General features: G+C 40.8%; 1 protein-coding gene across 1 annotated transcript in view; it reads left to right on the top strand.

The window, feature by feature from the left end:
• The window catches only part of mak (male germ cell-associated kinase), a 233,517-nt gene that overhangs the window by 103,256 nt on the left and 110,667 nt on the right, over nucleotides 1–19,594 (top strand). The window contains exons 7-9 of the mRNA XM_072560769.1: nucleotides 9,172–9,251; nucleotides 11,407–11,539; nucleotides 17,165–17,336. Of these exons, the coding sequence (XP_072416870.1) occupies nucleotides 9,172–9,251; nucleotides 11,407–11,539; nucleotides 17,165–17,336 (385 nt within the window). The remainder of the gene's footprint in view (nucleotides 1–9,171; nucleotides 9,252–11,406; nucleotides 11,540–17,164; nucleotides 17,337–19,594) is intronic.

Consider the following 19,594-nt stretch of genomic DNA (forward strand, 5'->3'; position numbering starts at 1 on the left):
TCTCAATTTCTCTCTGAGTATTAGGGGTCTATAATATAATCCCAATAAGGTGATCACCCCTTTCTTATTTCTCAGACATAGGTAGCTGGGAAAACAAGTACTTCACATTTATCTTCAGTGGGGAGAAGGATATGATGTGGTACAGAATTTGGGAAGATGGACAGTGACATTATTGAGCAGATTGATATAATGAATGGGGAGGTTTTGGAGATCTTGGTCGAGCTTAAAACTGGGCATATTCTAGGTCTGAACATGTTGTATCCCAGGCTGCTGTGGGAGACGATGAAAGAGATCATTGGAGTTCTGATCCATATTTTTAATTCCTCTCTGGCTACAGGAGAGGTGCCAGAGGACTGAGGAAGAATATCTTAGGCTATTTGAGAATTTCAACAAATTGGTCCGATGAGCAGATTAGCAGCAGATGGAATTTAACCATGATAACTGCGAGGTAGTGAAGTTTGAAAGAAGCAACAAGACTAGGGAGTACTGAATGAATGGTAAAATACTAGGAATATCATCGGAATAGAGAGACTTTGTCAACAAATTCCTGAAAGTAGCCACTTTTCCCAACATCAAAGACATCTCGGAAATAACTGCCAGACTACTCAGACCCTTTGGCATCATGGTACCCCACAAACCCACCAACACACTAAAACAGCAGCTAATGAACTTGAAAGACCCTATACAGACAACAAGCAAAACCAATGTCATTTACAAAATACCATGCAAGGACTGTAACAAACACTACATTGGACAAACAGGCAGAAACTAGCCACCAGGATACATGAACATCAACTAGCCACAAAATGACATGACCCTATCTCACTAGTATCTTTACATACAGATAAGGAAGGACACCACTTCAACTGGGACAACACACCCATCCTAGGACAAGCCAAAGATAGACACGCACGAGAATTCCTAGAAGCATGGCATTCCAACCTGAACTCTATCAGCAAACATATTGACTTGGACCCCATTTACCACCCCTGGAAAAAAAAGGAAATGACATCACCAACCCAAAGAAACCCAAACATTTAAATAGAAAGTAGGAGTCGTCAGCAGTGCTTTGTCAGGAGGCTCACTGAAGATGTTACCTAGTATGGTGATGAAATGTCTGAATATAAAGAGGTGGGTAACTTCAAAACTTTCAAAAAGTACTTGGATGAGTGCTTGAAATGTCATAACATTCAAGGTGATGGGTATAGTGCAGGAAAGTGAGATTTAGTGTTTCTTAGGGTGATTCAGACTCGATGGGCTGAGTGCCCTTCTGTACTGTATAATTCCATGAAATATAGCAAGTCTGCAGAGATATGAAAATAGTTGGAAACTATTGATTTTTTAAATACTGTATGCAGGAGAGGAGTAAATGGAATATATTGTGAGAGTGCCCAGAGCAGCAAGAATGAAATGCAATGATAATGGTGATAAGAACGAGATAGATATGTAATAAAAACTGAAATTGCCGGAAGAACTCAGCAAGTCTGACTATATCTGTGGAGAGAAAACAGAGTTAATGGTTCAGGTCCAGTGACCCTTCTTCAGAGCAGATATGTAAAATAGGTATAAATATTAGTTATGAAAAGGAGAAAATGGGTTCACTTTGAGCAAAACCAACAAGATATAAACATTACACAGATGGGAAAGAGCGGAGTATTTAAGAAAATGGATTATAGATGTCCTTCCCTGAAGCTGTGGTCTTCAATGTTGAGCCCTAGAGGCTGTTAAGTGCCTAAGAAGAAACTGAGGTTTTGTTTTTCTGACTTGCATTGTGCGTCATTGGAACAATGCAGCAGGCCAAGAATGGAAATGTTAGTTTGGGAGCAAGGTGGTTTATTGAAATGACCAGTAATTAAAAGGTCAGTGCCCATCCTATGGCAGTACATTCCAGGTGCTGACCACCCTCTATTTAAAAAATACCTGTCACATCTCCTTCAAATTTGCCCCATTTTACCCTAAACTTATGTCTGCTAGTAATTGGTATATCCACCCTGCGAAAAGACTCCAACTGTCAATTTTATCCATGCCTCTAATAATTTTGTCTTCCATGCCCTGAACGACAAAGGCAAGCATGCCATATGCCTTCTTGACCACCTTATCCACTTGTGTTGACTCTTCAGGGAAATGTGGACCTGTATGCCTAGGTCCTTCTCTAAGGGTACTGCAATTTTCTGTGTATGAAATAAATCTTCCAATACATTATCTCACATTTGAGATAATACATTCCCAGGATGCTGCCTGGATTGGAGGGCTTATCTTATGAAGAGAGGTTGACTGAGCTTGGACTTTTTTCATTGGAGAAAAGGAAGAAGAGAGGGGACCTAATTGAGGTATACAAGATAATGAGAGGCATAGATCGAGTCGATAGCCAGAGACTATTTCCCAGGGCAGAAATGGCTAACACAAGGGGTCATAGTTGGAGGTTGGAGGTTGGAGGAAAGTACAGAGGGAATGTCAGAGGTGGGTTCTTTACACAGAGAGTTGTGAGAGCATGGAATGCGTTGCCAGCAGCAGTTGTGGAAGCAAGGTCATTGGGGACATTTAAGAGACTGCATATGGTCACAGAAATTTGAGGGTGCATGCATGAGGATCAATGGTTGGCACAACATTGTGGGCTGAAGGACCGGTTCTGTGCTGTACTGTTCTATGTTCTATCCTCTATTTGTCTGGATTACATTCCATCATATAATGTTTCTTCATTTTGCCATGAGTTAGGAAGCAGAAGGAAATGTTTAATTGGTTGCCCTTTGACTGGCTGTTCAACAAGAACTTGCTTCTGTAAAGATTTAGTATCACCTGGTTTCTCTTGACCTGTTTGCTATCTAGTATAATTAAATGAACTCCTTTTGCAACTTCAAGAAGGTTGAGGTTAAGACACACATGTATCCTCAAGAGTTACATATCTTGTTAATGAAACACGAATGTATGCTTTACTATCTTTTGTCCTTTGTGTTGTTCTGTTGCTTGTAGCATTTCTTTGATCTTGAGAGCTGTTTCGCCTGAACCATATAATTTAATCTCTGACTGTAACTTCTGTTTTTTCACACATGGAAATACTCTGATAAGACAGTGACACTCTTCCCTGTATCAAAATTATGTGATTTCCGTTGGCATAAACCAATTCTGCGAAATTCAATGTTTTGATCTTCAATTTCCCCCAAGAATAAACGAAGCATCTTTTCTAATACTGGTAGCTATACTCCAACGCATTCCATGGCAATGCATTCCATGCTCTCACAACTCTCTGTGTAAAGAACCCGCCTCTGACATCCCCTCTGTACTTTCCTCCAACCTGCTTAAAACTATGACCCCTCGTTAGCCATTTCTGCCCTTGGAAATAGTCTCTGGCTATCGACTCTATCTATGCCTCTCATTATCTTGTATACCTCAATTAGGTCCCCTCTCCTCCTCCTTTTCTCCAATGAAAAAAGTCCGAGCTCAGTCAACCTCTCTTCGTAAAATAAGCCCTTCATAAGATAAGCCCTTCATAAGATACTTGTTGTATGAGTAGCCATTTGATATTTTGTTGCAGTCTAACTGTATTTTAGTTCTACTCATTTTCTGGAGTAACCTACAGATATAGTATTCTTTTTTAATAGCCGAACACTATTTGTGCCTAGGGACTTTCTTGTTCCAATGCACTGACACAATTTCTTACTACTAAGTACCTGGCCTCTTTGTGTGTGCTTGTCACATGTGTCTTTAGGGACATTAGAGATACAGTGCTGTCTGGTGACAAGATTGTATTTCTTCTGTCAGGATTCCTGGATGATTCTTCATGCTTTTTATATCCAGCACAACCTGAATGGCTTTTTCTGTTGAATCTTCTTTGGATTGTAATAAATCTAACAAAAACCTGTCAATAATTCAACAACAGTTCTGGCTTACGAATTCTGATTTCGAAGTTCACAGTTTTACACGAGTCCTAGAGAGCATCAATGAACTTAGCCACAGACTCCTGAATGCTAAATTGGTCCTTGTTTGTGCTTTAGAGAAGTTTAAAATCACACAACACCAGGTTACCGTCCAACAGGTTTATTTGGAAGTACTAGCTTTTGGAGCAGTGCTCCTTCAGGTAGCTGTGGAGCAGGGTCATAAGACACAGAATTTATAGCAAAAGATTATAGTGTCATGCAACTGAAACAATATATTGAACAAACCTAGATTGCTGTTAAGTCTTTCATCTTTTAGAATGGGTTGCAGTAAATCCCAGAACTTCTTATAAGTTCCATTCTCAAGATAACTTAAGGATAAGTTAGAAAATGACAACTCAGCTCAGACAATGCATTAAAGGTGTGAGGCTAGTGTCTGTCTGTATCCCAATCTTGAGTCAGATTGGTTCTATTTCTAAAGTAGGACTTTATAAAATGTTACATGGAATGACTGCCTGCAGATTGTGTGCTTTTTGAACAAAATAGAATGTATCTGCAATCACAATTCTGCAAATGCAAATTCACCCAGTGGATATATATGTGTGTGTGCATGAGGAAGTGAGAGTGTGTGCGTGAATGTGATGGGGTATAAGCCTGTGAGAGAGAGAGAGAGTGTGTGTGGTGTGTGTGTGTGGTGTGTGTGTATGTGTGTGTGTGGGAGAAAACTAATAAACATGTTCGAACAAAAGAATAAGTAATGGCTAAAAATTAGATTTTAACAAAAAGGAATTTGCTGAATGGTATAGACTTTAATTCAAGAAAACTTGGGAATAAAGGAGATGAGTTGAGACTAATGATTTGACACATGAGAGTATGATTCTAATACCTATTATTGAAGCTCGATTGGAAAAAGGGTAAGGAATAGCAGCTCAACACTCCTGATTACAGATTTTCATACGATAGAACGGGAAATACGGGAAAGGGGGCATGCAATACTGATGAAAGGAAACAATGCTATGGGGATGGGTGATGCATTGTTTTTATTTTTTTAATCAACCTGTTCAGAATTGCTATCACACACCACTGGAACAGGTGGGACTTATACGGCCTCTTGGTCCAGAGGTATGAATGTTACCACTGCATCACAACAGCCCTTGAGAGGATACATTAAATCATTACAATAAAGCCAAAATGAGTTGAATGATAAACAGTGACACTAACAGAGCTCTTGTGATGCAGTGACAGTGACCCTACTTTTGAACCAGGAGTCCTGGGTTCAAATCCCTACTTGTTCATAAGTATGTAATATTATCTTTGAATAGCTTGATTAGAAAATATAATGATGTCACGGCTGGGAGTGTACTATAGACCACCAAACAGCTGGAAGGATATAGAGGAGCATACATATTGGCATACCTCTGAAAAATGATATTAGTGGATGTGCAAGGAAAACTTTGATGGATGTGGAAGGCTCCTTTAGGGCCTTGGATAGAGGTGAGGGAGGAGGTGTGGGCGCAGGTTTTACAGTTCCTGCGGTGGCAGGGGAAAGTGCCAGGATTGGAGGGTGGGTTGTTTGGGGGCGTGGACCTGACCAGGTAGTCACGGAGGGAACGGTCTTTGTGGAAGGCGGAAAGGGGTGGGGAGGGAAATATATCCCTGGTAGTGGGGTCTGTTTGGAGGTGGCGGAAATGTCGGCGGATGATTTGGTTTATGCGAAGGTTGGTAGGGTGGAAGGTGAGCACCAGGGGCGTTCTGTCCTTGTTACGGTTGGAGGGGTGGGGTCTGAGGGCGGAGGTGCGGGATGTAGACGAGATGCATTGGAGGGCATCTTTAACCACGTGGGAAGGGAAATTGCGGTCTCTAAAGAAGGAGGCCCCACCAGATCCAAGGCCCTAAAGGAGCCTTCCACATCCATCAAAGTTTTATTTGCACATCCACTAATATCATTTTGCAGAGGTATGCCAATATGTATGCTCCTCTATATCCTTCTAGCTGTTTGGTGGTCTATAGTACACTCCCAGCCGTGACATCATTATATTTTCTAATCAGGCCTCCTTCTTTAGAGACCGCAATTTCCCTTCCCATGTGGTTAAAGATGCCCTCCAATGCATCTCGTCTACATCCCGCACCTCCGCCCTCAGACCCCACCCCTCCAACCGTAACAAGGACAGAACGCCCCTGGTGCTCACCTTCCACCCTACCAACCTTCGCATAAACCAAATCATTCTCTGACATTTCCGCCACCTCCAAACAGACCCCACTACCAGGGATATATTTCCCTCCCCACCCCTTTCCGCCTTCCGCAAAGACCGTTCCCTCCGCGACTACCTGGTCAGGTCCACGCCCCCAAACAACCCACCCTCCAATCCTGGCACTTTCCCCTGCCACCGCAGGAACTGTAAAACCTGCGCTCACACCTCCTCTCTCACCTCTATCCAAGGCCCTAAAGGAGCCTTCCACATCCATCAAAGTTTTACTTGCACATCCACTAATATCATTTAATGTATCTGTTGCTTCCGATGCGATCTCCTCTACATTGGGGAGACTGGGCGCCTCCTAGCAGAGCGCTTTTAAGGAACATCTCCGGGACACCCGCACCAATCAACCACACCGCCCCGTGGCCCAACATTTCAACTCCCCCTCCCACTCTTCCGAGGACATGGAGGTCCTGGGCCTCCTTCACCGCCGCTCCCTCACCACCAGACGCCTGGAGGAAGAACGCCTCATCTTCCACCTCGGAACACTTCAACTCCAGGGCATCAATGTGGACTTCAACAGTTTCCTCATTTCCCCTTCCCCCACCTCGCCCTAGTTCTAAACTTCCAGCTCAGTAACTGTCCCCATGACTTGTCCGGACTTGTCCTACCTGCCTATCTTCTTTTCCACCTATCCACTCCACCCTCTCCTCCTTGACCTATCACCTTCATCCCCTCCCCCACTCACCCATTGTACTCTATGCTACTTTCTCCCCACACCCACCCTCCTTTAGCTTATCTCTCCATGCTTCAGGCTCACTGCCTTTATTCCTGATGAAGGGCTTTTGTCCAAAATGTCGATTTCGAAGCTACTTGGATGCTGCCTGAACTGCTGTGCTCTTCCAACACCACTAATCCAGAATCTGGTATCCAGCATTTGCAGTCATTGTTTTTACCTCTGAAAAATGCAACTCCCCTAATTTTAAAGGGGATTGAATGATTATGAAAGGTGTTGTGGGAGAAGAAATCTTAAAATTTATTCAGGAGAACCTGAAGGTACGTAAAGCAAACCTAAAGAGAAGTGTACCAACTCTGCAATGATAGAAATATAGAAAATAGGAGCAGGAGTAGGCCATGTGGTGTGGCTGTACAGGACATTGGTTAGGCCACTGTTGGAATATTGCATGCACTTCTGCTCTCCTTCCTATCGGAAAGATGCTGTGAAACTTGAAAGGGTTCAGAAAAGATTTACAAGGATGTTGCCAGGATTGGAGGATCTGAGCTACAGGGAGAGGCTGAACAGGCGGGGGCTGTTTTCCCTGGAGCGTCGGAGACTGACAGGTGACCTTATAGAGGTTTACAAAATTATAAGGGGCATGGATAGGATAAATAGACAAAGTCTTTTCCCTGGGGTCGGGGAGTCCAGAACTAGAGGGCATAGATTTAGGGTGAGAGGGGAAAGATATAAAAGAGACATAAGGGGTAACTTTTTCACGCAGAGGGTGGTACGTGTATGGTATGACCTGCCAGAGGATGTGGTGGAGGCTGGTACAATGCAACATTTAAGAGGCTTTTGGATGGGTATATGAAAAGGAAGGGTTTGGAGGGATATGGGCCAGGTGCTGGCAGGTGGGACTAGATTGGGTTGGGATATCTGGTCAGCATGGACGGGTTGGACCAAAGGGTCTGTTTCCATGCTATACATCTCTATGACTCTATGTGGTCCTTTGAGTTTGCTTTGCCATTCAATATGGTCATGGCTGATCATCCAACTCAGTACCTTGTTCTTGCTTTCTCTCCATACATTTTGATCTATTTAGCCCTGAGAACTATATTTAACTCCTTCTTCAAAACATTCAGTGATTTAGCCTCAACTACTTTCAGTGGCAGAGAATTCCGCAGATTCACCATTCTCTCAATGAAGAAATTTCTCCTCCATTCTCAGTTGTAAATGGCTGATCCCATACCCTTAGATTGTGACCACTGGTTCTGGACTCCCATGTCATGGAGCATCCTTTCTGTGTATACCTGTCTAGTCCTATTAAAATTTTATAGGTTCCTACGAGAACATTGTTCCTTAGAAAAGAAGATCAAACACTCCACATGTGGTCTCATCACGTTCCTGTATAATTGCAAGAATACATCGCTGTTTATGTAATCAGATCCTCTTGATATGTAGACCAGCCTAAATTTAGGTACTGTTAACTAACACCGTTGTTTGATCTGGTTAGTGAACACAAACTCACAAACTCTGAATTTGTTCAAGTAAAATCAATCATTATTTGACAAAAAGCATAAGAGATTATCTCCTGCTATAAAGTATCACAATCTGTTCCGCAAAAATAAGCAATACTTATCTGCCCAAGTAGGATCAGTGAGTCAAGTCCTAATCACACTGGCTAGACACTACCAGGGGTCAACTGCAAGTGTTGTAGTCTTTAGGTTCCAAGCTCAGGGTTTTTCTTTCATCCTCTTGTGATGGTTGTTCCCAGACGGTTGTTCAAGCATTCTGTTCACCAGAATATTTATCCCTTATTCCTCAAGATGTGTGACTTGGTACTTCTACTCCTGCATGTAGCAAGCCATCAAATCCTATCATTTCAACAGGCGTAATCTCATTAATGTATTCCAGTTGATCAGTTTATCTCCTGGTGTTTGTCTCATCAGGAAAGATCTCCATAGCTTCAGATAATTAAGTTATCTCCTGCTGTTCAGCCTGTATCTTGTTATGTTCATATTAGATTAGAGCCACTTGGATCCTCAGAGTTGGTAATTTTTACCAGCATGCAATTCAATCTAGCTATAATATGATTTGTATTCCTGACAGAATAGGAATAAAAAATCTCAACAGGGATGTGATTTAGCAAACAAGGACTTTCCAATTCCAATTCAAATTTGTTTAAAATATATATTTGTATTTCAGGCCTATTTTCAACATAATTTGGTTCAAAATTTAATAGCTAGTTTAGTATGTTATGGTGTGGAAATGCTTATAACTCTTGAAAATACAGATTTTATTAAGGAGATTCTATATTTTACTGAAATTACTCTTTTATCTTGGTACATTTCAATAACACTTCATTGTTTGAATTGTCTATTCACAGAAACAAATTATTTCCTGAATCAGTCATTAGGAACATCATGTATCAGATAATACAAGGACTTGCGTTTATCCATAAACACGGTAGGTTCCTTCTGAGGACCAGGAGGGTTATAATCCATCTGTACCATAATACAAACAAAGAAATCAATAGCAGCTATCACCTTTGGACAAGTAAATATTTTCAAATCCATTGCCAGTTTAGTAATGTTATGTCTTTGCAACATTTCAATACTGCCTTTTAGAAGTTGAGCTAAAATATTAAAATTTCCTATTTACCCTGCTCTTTCTATTTGTAACACTGGTGGCTTTGACAGCAATTGCTGGCAATAGCTTCGTCAACATTTTCCTCAGAGGTTGAGCTAAGTAATTGAATTACAACAGAATAATAGAATGCAATTTGAACCACAAAGATTATTAATTTGTAATTTTGTAATTTTCAAACTACTAATCTAAAAAAAGGTCTGATTTTGCATGAATAGTTCAATTTGTGTCTGGAAGGACATTCCTTATAGAAAATAAAACATTTTTCTCTTCATCTTTTATTCTAAACATGGGGTCACAGTTTTAACCATATATTTGAAAATGTTTACACTTTATTGTTGAATAAAATTTTCAGGGATTGAGAAAAACATATTTTTTAATGTAAAATTTATGTTGTTTACTTAAGATCCAAGCACTTGTTTTAATTATTTTAAGCAATGGGGATAGGCTGGAAAAAGGGAGGGTGGAATGCTAAATTTCATTTGATAGTCCAATATCAAATTCACTATTAGAACTACAGAAAAGCAAAATGGTCTACTATGCTGACAGTTTACTAATGGAGGATTTAATAGAAATGTTTTTATAATTATGCAAGTACCTGATGGTGAGAAAGAAAATGATATTTTCTTTGGATGGAGACTTAGTGAGAGAAGTCACCAATTTATAATTGCCATAGATTAAAGAAGTGAAGAGAAATCTCTTCACTAAAATATTTTGGAACATGAATTTATCTTATTTTATGCTGCATATTTCTGTGTCCCTATTCAGAGGACATTTTTTGGGTTATTAGCATTGATCAGAAAGAAACAAAAATGTAGTTTCTCTGAGAGTTATAGAGATGTCCAGCATGGAAACAGACCCTTCCATCCGATCCCAACCCAATCTAATCCCACCTGCCAGCTGGCCCATATTCCTCCAAACCCTTCCCATTCATATACCCATCCAAATGCCTCTTAAATATTACAATTGTACCAGCCTCCACCACTTCCTCTGGCAGCTCATTCCATACACATATCATCCTCTGTGTGAAAAAGTTGCCCCATAGGTCTCTTTTATACCTTTCCCCTCTCACCCTAAACCTATGCCGTCCAGTTCTGGACACTCACACCCCAGGGAAAAGGCTTTGCCTATTTACCCTTTCCATGCCCCTCATAATTTTGTAAACCTCTATAAGGTCACCCCTCAGCCTCCGACACTCCAGGGAAACAGCCCCAGCCTGTTCAGCCTCTCCCTATAGCTCAAATCCTCTAACCCTGGCAACATCCTTGTAAATCTTTTCTGAACCCTTTCAAGTTTCACAACATCTTTCGGATAGGAAGGAGACCAGAATTACATGCAATATTCCAACAGTGGCCTAACCAATATCCTGTACAGCTGCAATATGACCTCCCAACTCCTGTACTCAATGCTCTAACCAACAAAGGAAAGCATACCAAACGCCTTCTTCTCTATTCTATCTACTTGCGACTCCACTTTCAAGGAGCTATGAACCTGCACTCCAAGGTCTCTTTGTTCAGCAACACTCTCTAGGACATTACCATTAAGTGTATTAGTCCTGCTAAGATTTGCTTTCCCAAAATGCAGCACCTCGCATTTATCTGAATTAAACTCCATCTGCCACTTCTCAATCCATTGGCCCATCTGGTCAAGATTCTGTTGTAATCTGAGGTAACCCTCTTCGCTGACTGTACCTGCTAATTTCTCTATTACTACTTATTCTCATTACAAGAGAAAATAAACTTTTTTACTGCAAAGAAATCAGTTGCTTTCTAAATCAGTGATTGTGCAAAAGATGGTCGTTCTGAAAATCTGTTGATCTTTCTGAAGATCTGTATCTTTCTTCTTAAGTTAAATAATAATATTAGTACTAGCTGTGAGTTTTACCTGCAGACCTTTTATTTGCTAAGACTATACCATAACATCTTCAAGATAGATTTGCACATGCTGTTTTACTTATTTTGGATGTCTCCATTAGGATTTTTTCACCGTGATATGAAGCCTGAAAACCTGCTGTGCATGGGTCCAGAACTTGTCAAAATAGGAGATTTTGGATTAGCCAGAGAGATTCGATCACGTCCACCATATACAGACTATGTATCCACACGGTGGTAAGTCCAATTTTATAGATGAAAGCAAAACCTTGAATGAAAGTTTCATCTATTTTCTTTAATCAAATATCTAAGGATTTGTTTAAATAACTCAATACTTCATTGTTCAACCAAATCTTCAAGGATTGAGAAAAGTAAATGTTAAAACTAGTCCTAAACTAGATATCAGAGTTGGTTTATTAATTTTGATCAGAATGGAAAAGAGCAAATTGTTTTTAAAACATAGACACAGAAGTACATCATTAAGCCTTTTAAGTTATTCATAACAAATAAACAAAGAACGATACGGCACAGAAACAGGCCCTTCTGTCCACCAAGACTACAGCGACACAAGCTTTTCTAAACTAAAAACCTTTGCCTCTACCATATCCTTCTAATCCCTGCCTATTCACATATCTGTCATGGTGTCCCTTAAACCAAGCAATTGTATCTGCCTCTACCACTTCTCTGGCAATGCATTCAAGTCATTCAGTGTAAAATTCTTGCCTCTCACATCTCCTTTGAATTCACCTCCTTTGAATTCACCCCCTTTTACCTTGAACCTATGTCCCGTGGTAATTGATGTTTCTACCTTGGCAAAAATATTCCAACTATCCATTCCGTCTGTGCGTCTCATAATTTTGTAAACTTCTATCAGGTCGACCCTTAATCCTTCAATATTCAAGTGAAAACAAAAAAGATTTGTCCAATCTCTCCTCATATTTAATACCCTCCAAACCAGCTGACGTCCTGGTAAATGGTTTCTGTAACCTCTTCAAAGCTTCCACATCTTTCTGGTCGTGTAGCAACCAGAATTATACACAATATTCCAAATGTGCCCTGAGCAAAGTTCTACAGAGCTACAACATGACTTTCCAATATTTATATTCTGTTCCTTGACTGATGAATGCAAACATGCCGTATGCCTTTTTGACCACCTTATCCACCTGTATTGACACTTTCAGGGAACTATGGATCTGTACTGCTAGATCCCTCTGCATGTTGATGCTACTAAGTGTTCTCCATTTACTTTTTATTTCCCTCTTGCATTAAATCTACCAAAATGCATCATCTCTCATTTATCCGGAGTAGGCTCCATCTGCCATTTCTTCACCCATGTTTCCAGCCTATCTGTAGCCTGCTGTATCTTCTGGTATTCCTCCTCACTATCTGCAGCTCGCAAACCTTTGTGCCATCTGCAAACTTAATAATCAGGCCATCTACATACTCCTCCAAACCACCATCTACATACTCCTCCAAACCAATTATATATATTACAAACAACAGGGGTCCCAGCACTGATCCCTGAAGAACATAACTGGTCACAGATATCCAGTCAGAAAAACATCCTTCCACTGCTACTCTCTGTCTTCTATGACTATCTTGCTAGTTCCCCACAGATCCCATGCAACTTTACCTTGTGTTATCAGCTGGCATGAAGGACCTTGTCAAAGGCTTGCTAAAGACCATACAGACAACATCTGTCCTCACCATTCTTTTTTGTCACTTTCCCAATTAAGGAGGAGAAAGTGAGGATTGTTGATGCTGATTCCAGATCAAGAGCTTATGGTTAAAATATCGACTGTCCTGCTCCTCGGATGCTGCCTGACCAGCTGTGCTTTTCCAGCACTACGTATTTTGATTCCCACTTTCTCAATAAACTCAATCAAGTTTGTGAGACACAGATTTCCTACACAAAGCCATGCTGCCTCTCACCAATAAGTCCATATTTTTCCAAATGTGAGTAAATCCAATCCCATAAACTATCTCCAATAATTTCCCACCGCTGATGTAAGGCTCACTGGCCTATGATTTCCTGGATAATCCATGTTCCCCTTCTTAAACAGAGGAACAACATTGGCCATTCTTCAGTCTGTTAGGACCTCTCCTGCCACTAAAGAGGATACAAAGATTTTGTACAAGGCCCCAGCACTTTCCTTGCCTGTCTCTCTCAGCATTCTGGGATAGATCCTGTCAAGTCCTGGGAATTTGTTTAATGCTTTTCTAAAACACCCAATAACTCCTTTTTAATATTGATATCTCCTAGAATACCAAAATACCCCTCCTGAGAATCATCATCCACCACTTCCTCCTCCTCCTTTTGAAAACATGATTCAACCTCACCGCCTTCATCCAGCTCCAGACATTAATTCCCTCATTTGTCCTTGATTGGGCCTACCCTCACCTAAGACGTGGTTACCTTCAGAATAAACCGCCATCAGTCATTTCTCTCTTCCATCTCTCTCTCTCTCTCTCTCTCTAATACAAGATAAGGTAGTCAAAAAAGGCTTATGGCATGCTTGCATTCATTGGAAAGGGCACTGAATATAAGGATACACTGGAGCTTGAGAGAACTTCAGTTAGACCACACATGGAATATTGCATACAGTTCTGGTCACCACAGCACCAGAAGGATGTGGATGCTTTGGAGACGGTACACAAACGTTTTACTAGGGTATTGCCTGGTATGGGGGATTTTGCCTTTGAAGAAAGGTTGATTAGATTGATTTGTTTTCACTCGAACACAGGAGGTTAAGGGGTGACCTAACAGAAGTTTATAAGATTTTGTGAATAGCATGGATAGTGTGGAAAGTATGAGTCTTTTTTCCCAGGGTGGAGGGATCAATTATGAGGGGACAAAGGTTCAAGGTGCGAAGTGGAGGATGTTTAAAAGAGATATGCGAGGCAAGTTTTTCACACAAGGACTGCAGATTGCCTGGAACATGATGCCAGGAGAGGTTGTGGAAGCAGACACAACAGTTGCACTTGAATACATAAATAGGAAGGAAATAAAGGGATCCAGATCCAGTAAGTGAAGACAGTTTTAGTATGGAACGGCACAATGTGTCAATGAAGGCTTGGAGGGCTGAAGGGCTTGTTCCTGTGCGGTATCTGTTCTTTGCTCTTTGTGCTTTGTTAGAGCAACTGTATGGTCTGTTATGTCTATGGTGACTTTACTGTTACATGAGAAAAGACTGCCCTCCTCTCTACCGTTCAACTACCAACATCTGCAGGACTCCGTCTACAAAGCAGAAAGTGAGCTTCCCTTTGAGCCATATCCTCAGTGATAATGATCAAGAAACAGTGTGAGAGCCAGTGTCTGAAATGGCATGTACTAGACTTTAAATATGGCAGTGTAGAAATAAGCCATTTGGCCCAACAAGTCGACACCAACTCTCCGTGAGGAGCATCCCATACAAACTCAACCCCCTACCTTATCTCTGTAGCCCTGCCTTTCTCATGCAAAATGCATCTAAGCTACACATCCCTGGATACAAAGGGCAATTTAGCATGGCCAATCCACTTAACCTACACATCTTTGTACTATGGGAGGAAACCGGAGTCGCCCAGGCTGGAATTGAACCCAGGTCCCTGGCACTGTGAGGTATCAGTGCTAGCCACTGAGCCACCGTGCCATGGCATAAATGCTGAAAGGTCCCAGCGGTGGCTCATACATCCACTTTTCTAGCTACACATTTCTTCTTTAGAAAAGTGCTTAAGTGTATGGTTACATGATTGATGAGTTGAAGAGCAGAAGGTTGCGTGAGAAATGTTGCTCCAAGCTACTTCAGATCTGGTACCATGATTCTCACTCAATAATATATTTTGACTGAAAGTGGGAAAATTCCAGCCAAAGAAATAGTTTCTCTCTAGCAATCCTATTTGACTGTTACAATCACCTTGACCGGGCAGCATGATGCCTCAGTAGTTAGCACTGCTGCCTCAAGTGCCAGGAATCCAGGTTTGATTCCAGCCTTGGCCAACTTTGTGTGGCGAGTTTACACATTTCTCCCCATGTCTGCATGGGTTTCCTCTGGGTGCTTTGGTTTCTTCCCACAGTCCAAAGATGTGCAGCTTCAGTGGACTGGCCATGCTAATTTGTGCCATTGTGTCCAGGGATATACAGGCTAAGTGGTTTACTACGGGAAATGCAGCATTGCAGGGACAAGGTAAGGGATTGGGAGCTGTTTGGAGGAACAGTGTGGACTAGATGGGCCAAATGGCCTGATTCCGCACTGTGACGCTTGATCATCACTTAATCCTCTAAACCCAAGGGAGTACAAGCCTAATCTCTGCAACCTGCCCTCATAATTTAACTCTTTGAGCCAAGGGTGCTGAATTGGTATTGCACCCATTCCAGGACTAGTATATTTTTCCTGAGGTAAAGTACCTAGAATACAGTACTCTGAATTAGATCTAACCAGATCTTTTCATCACCATTGTGTAAAATGTATTCCTACTGTTTTCCATTCCATTCCCACTGAAATTTGGTAATTTAAACTATTTCCATACTTGCTCTACTAAATTATTCTGTTCTTACGCTGTGCTTTCCTTTTCACTATTTACAAATATTGTGGTATAGTAAAATTCATGCGTAGTACAAATTGAAATGTGCCACCAAGCAGAAGTTCCAATATCCCCTGACCAAGGAACTTGTGCACTTGGGAAAACAGAACCTGTACCAATGATAACCAGCACCACCATTGTGACAGCCAGCCAAACTTCACCTTGCCACTTTAATAATCAAGTATGGTTTCCCAGGTCCATTCACCACTGAAAATACTCAAATGATTGAATGATACATGGTTACTAAAAGTATTCCCTCTCTTTTTGATTTATCAGTACTATCGGTTTCAAGTGCGTCCCAGATAATAAACATGTAACTGTTTGTCTCTCATGGATCCAAAATCAATGACCTCACACTTACCTACTTTAAATTCCATCTGCTCTTATTTTTGTTACACAATCTATAAAGAAAATCTGTTCTCCAGTTGACATTACTTAACATAATGCCCTCCCCCATTGCAGGTTTGATGGTAGGGTGCCTATTATCTTACAGTTTCTGCCTTGATTAAATTCATAGTGGGAATACCTATGATCGATGACCTTCTGCAATTCAAGAGCCTTATCCCACCATCTCTGGTATTTACCTGGTATGATGGGAGATTTGCCATTGCCCGAGGGCATTCAAATTGCCCCTGTTCAAAGACAGTCAGTGCCTGATTTAGGGACCTAGAACTAGTAAGATAATGTGTCCACTGAGGGCAAACCCTTTCTGTTGCTGTGAAATCCCACTCTCCATCCACTCACCTGTCCTTCTCCATTTGAGACCTTGAACAGGTAAAGTGCCAGCAGCTACCACCTCCACCTTCGTGCTTCCATGTAATAAAGAGCTTAGTAAGCAAAATTTCTTCCTCCAGACTCTTTGATCCTGAGAAAATCCCCCAACTGTATAGTTAACTGTATGATTGGCACTTACTTTGACAGCCTTTTCAAAACCAAGCATCTAATCCTGAAGAAGGGTTGGTACCCGAAACATTGACTTCTTCCCCTCCTGATGCAGCCTGGCTTGCTGCATTCTTCCAGCCTCCTGTGTGTCTACTCATGCCAATTCTCCATTATTTCCATTACATACCGCTCTATGCTATCTTGCTTAGTGTTCTCATTTTCGTTACGAAAACTTTCTAAATATATTATAAAGCACCAAAATAATCCAGATTAATTGAGTGTTCCTCTCATTGTTATTTGTAGAATTTTGCTATTTATAAAACAACAGCTGCTTTAAGCTAATCATTGTAATCTTTCAGGCAGTCTCAGAGATATACAATGTAAAGCAGTCTTTTAAACTTTTCCATATTTTCCCAGGTATCGTGCTCCTGAAGTGCTATTGCGATCCTCTGGTTATAGCTCTCCAATTGATATATGGGCTGTGGGCTGCATTATGGCTGAGCTGTACACTCTGAGACCACTCTTTCCAGGGACCAGTGAAGTGGATGAAATCTTTAAAATTTGTCAAGTGTTAGGCACACCAAAGAAAGTGAGTGACATTTATGAATATGAAAATACTACTAGCTCAATTTTCCAATTGCCAGTTTAAAATCTAAACTACAGACTTTAGATGTTGAACTTATCAGTATTATTAAATGTGCGCAAGTCAAGTGATCAAAGTCACATGATCAAATAAATAAAAATGGATAATGCAACAACCAAATTAGTGTAACTCTATTGATCGCACTTTACATCTGAATAACAAACTTGTGGGTTGAAGTCTCACTAGAGAAACTGAGGATAAAATAATCAAGACTGGCATTCTAATGGGAGTGTTATACTGTTGCAACTGCTGTCTTTCAGCAGAATTATTATACCAAGGCCCTATGTTCTCACTCAGTTGCTCATTAATGATCTCAGCGGAGTATTTCTAAGAACTGGTGAGCAATGCCTGGGCTCCTGGACAACATTTGTCCCTCAACTGCATCACAGAAATTGATTATGTGGTCATTAACATTTGGCATATTTGGGAACTTACTGAACACAAAATTAACTGCTACATTTCCAACAGTACAGCTACAATTTAAATTGAAAATTTCTTCATTGGCTGTAATACAGTTTGCGACATGAAAGAAAGATATGAAAGAAAAAATTGCATTTACAGAGCTCTGATCAGATCCAAGTTCTGCACTGCTACCACATATCGTGTCATATGTAGTGGTGAACAATCATTCAAATAAGAGAAAATGAGGATTCCCGATGCTGGAGATCAGAATCAAAACATTTGGCGCTGGAAAAGCACAGCTGATCAGGCAGCATCCAAGGGACAGGGGAGTCGACATTTCGAGCATAAGCTGTTCATAAGGAGCTTATGCTCGAAACTGCCTGACTGGCTGTGCTTTTCCAGTACTTATTGAATTGTTCAAGTACGCAAAGGATAAGGCTGTACATCCCAATGATAAGGGAACCCAGACATCTGTGCAAAAGGCAAGGCTGAAGTATTTGCAAAATTCTTCAACATGATGACATACTTTACCTGAAACTCCTTTGGTGTCAGACTTTGGCCAAATCACTTCATTCCACATGATGTAGCTAATGGCACTAGATACAGCAGAAGTTTCAAATATCCCAGCTGTCAAGCTGAAGGCTTGTGCGATAGAACTAGGCAAACCTCCAGCCAAGCTGTTCTAGGACATGTATAACTCTAGTATATTCTTTTGCAGTCTTCACTGAATCAGTTTTGGTTGCCTGGCTTGATAATATTCATAAATTGACAGATGTGCAGGGCCATGAGGTTAAACAGATTAAATGAAAGTACAATTCTGAAGTTGCTGAAATATTCCATAAATGCCTGGTTTTGACCCCCTAGATCTATTTTGAATTTATCATCTAGGAAAATGGTAGTGCTACATATATGATGGATGAATTTGTCTATACGATGGTCATTCTAGTCAATATTGTCATGAATAGATGCATTTGCTAAATGTTAATTGGTGAGGACAAGGAGAAGTGGATGCTGTCCTTCCTTCAGGTCCCTGACCAGCTGCATGAAGCCCAGACTAGCAGTTATTTTCTCAGCACTTGGTCAGCTTGGTTATCAATTGAACAACTGAGACTCTGTTGCTAAAACCAGCCCAAAGTAGATTTTGCCCTTGACACCCTTAATCTTTCTCCAAGTAGTGTTTAGATTGAAACGTATTCCACATAAGCCAAATGACTTCCTCCATTCTGAATATTTCAGGTGGCTCCCAAACACTGTTTCATGGTCTTGATTAATTCAACTTATGATAAAGACACAATGCTGTGTGGGTGATCCAATGGTATCATTACATGGTGGACTCTTGCTTCAGGAGATTGTTAAATTTCTGTGCCAATAAGAGTGTCTTGGGATAGATCCTTTGAAGCTATTTGCCATCTGTTAAGAGGAATGGTGTTCTTCTTTTGATTTTGGGGCTGCAGGTAAACTTAATGATTGATTGTCTTAATAATCTTAATAACCTTAATAATCTTCAGGCCTTGCTTATTGACAGCTTCCTGCAGCTTTGCAGCCTTGATTCTTCATCAACTGGATACTTAATTGGCATAATGGCAGAAGACAGAGTAATGGTGGAAGATTGCTTTTTGGACTGGAGGCTTGTGACCAGTGGTGTTCCCCAGGGATCGGTTCTGGGTCCTCTTTTGTCTGTCATATATATAAATGATTTGGATGAGAATATAGAAGCATGGTTAGTAAGTTTGCAGGTGAAACAAAAATTGTGGCATTGTAGATAATGAAGAAGATTTTCTAAGACTACAAAGGGATCTGAT

This window comes from Chiloscyllium punctatum, chromosome 41 (assembly GCF_047496795.1).
Source record: "Chiloscyllium punctatum isolate Juve2018m chromosome 41, sChiPun1.3, whole genome shotgun sequence".
Lineage (NCBI taxonomy): Eukaryota > Metazoa > Chordata > Chondrichthyes > Orectolobiformes > Hemiscylliidae > Chiloscyllium > Chiloscyllium punctatum.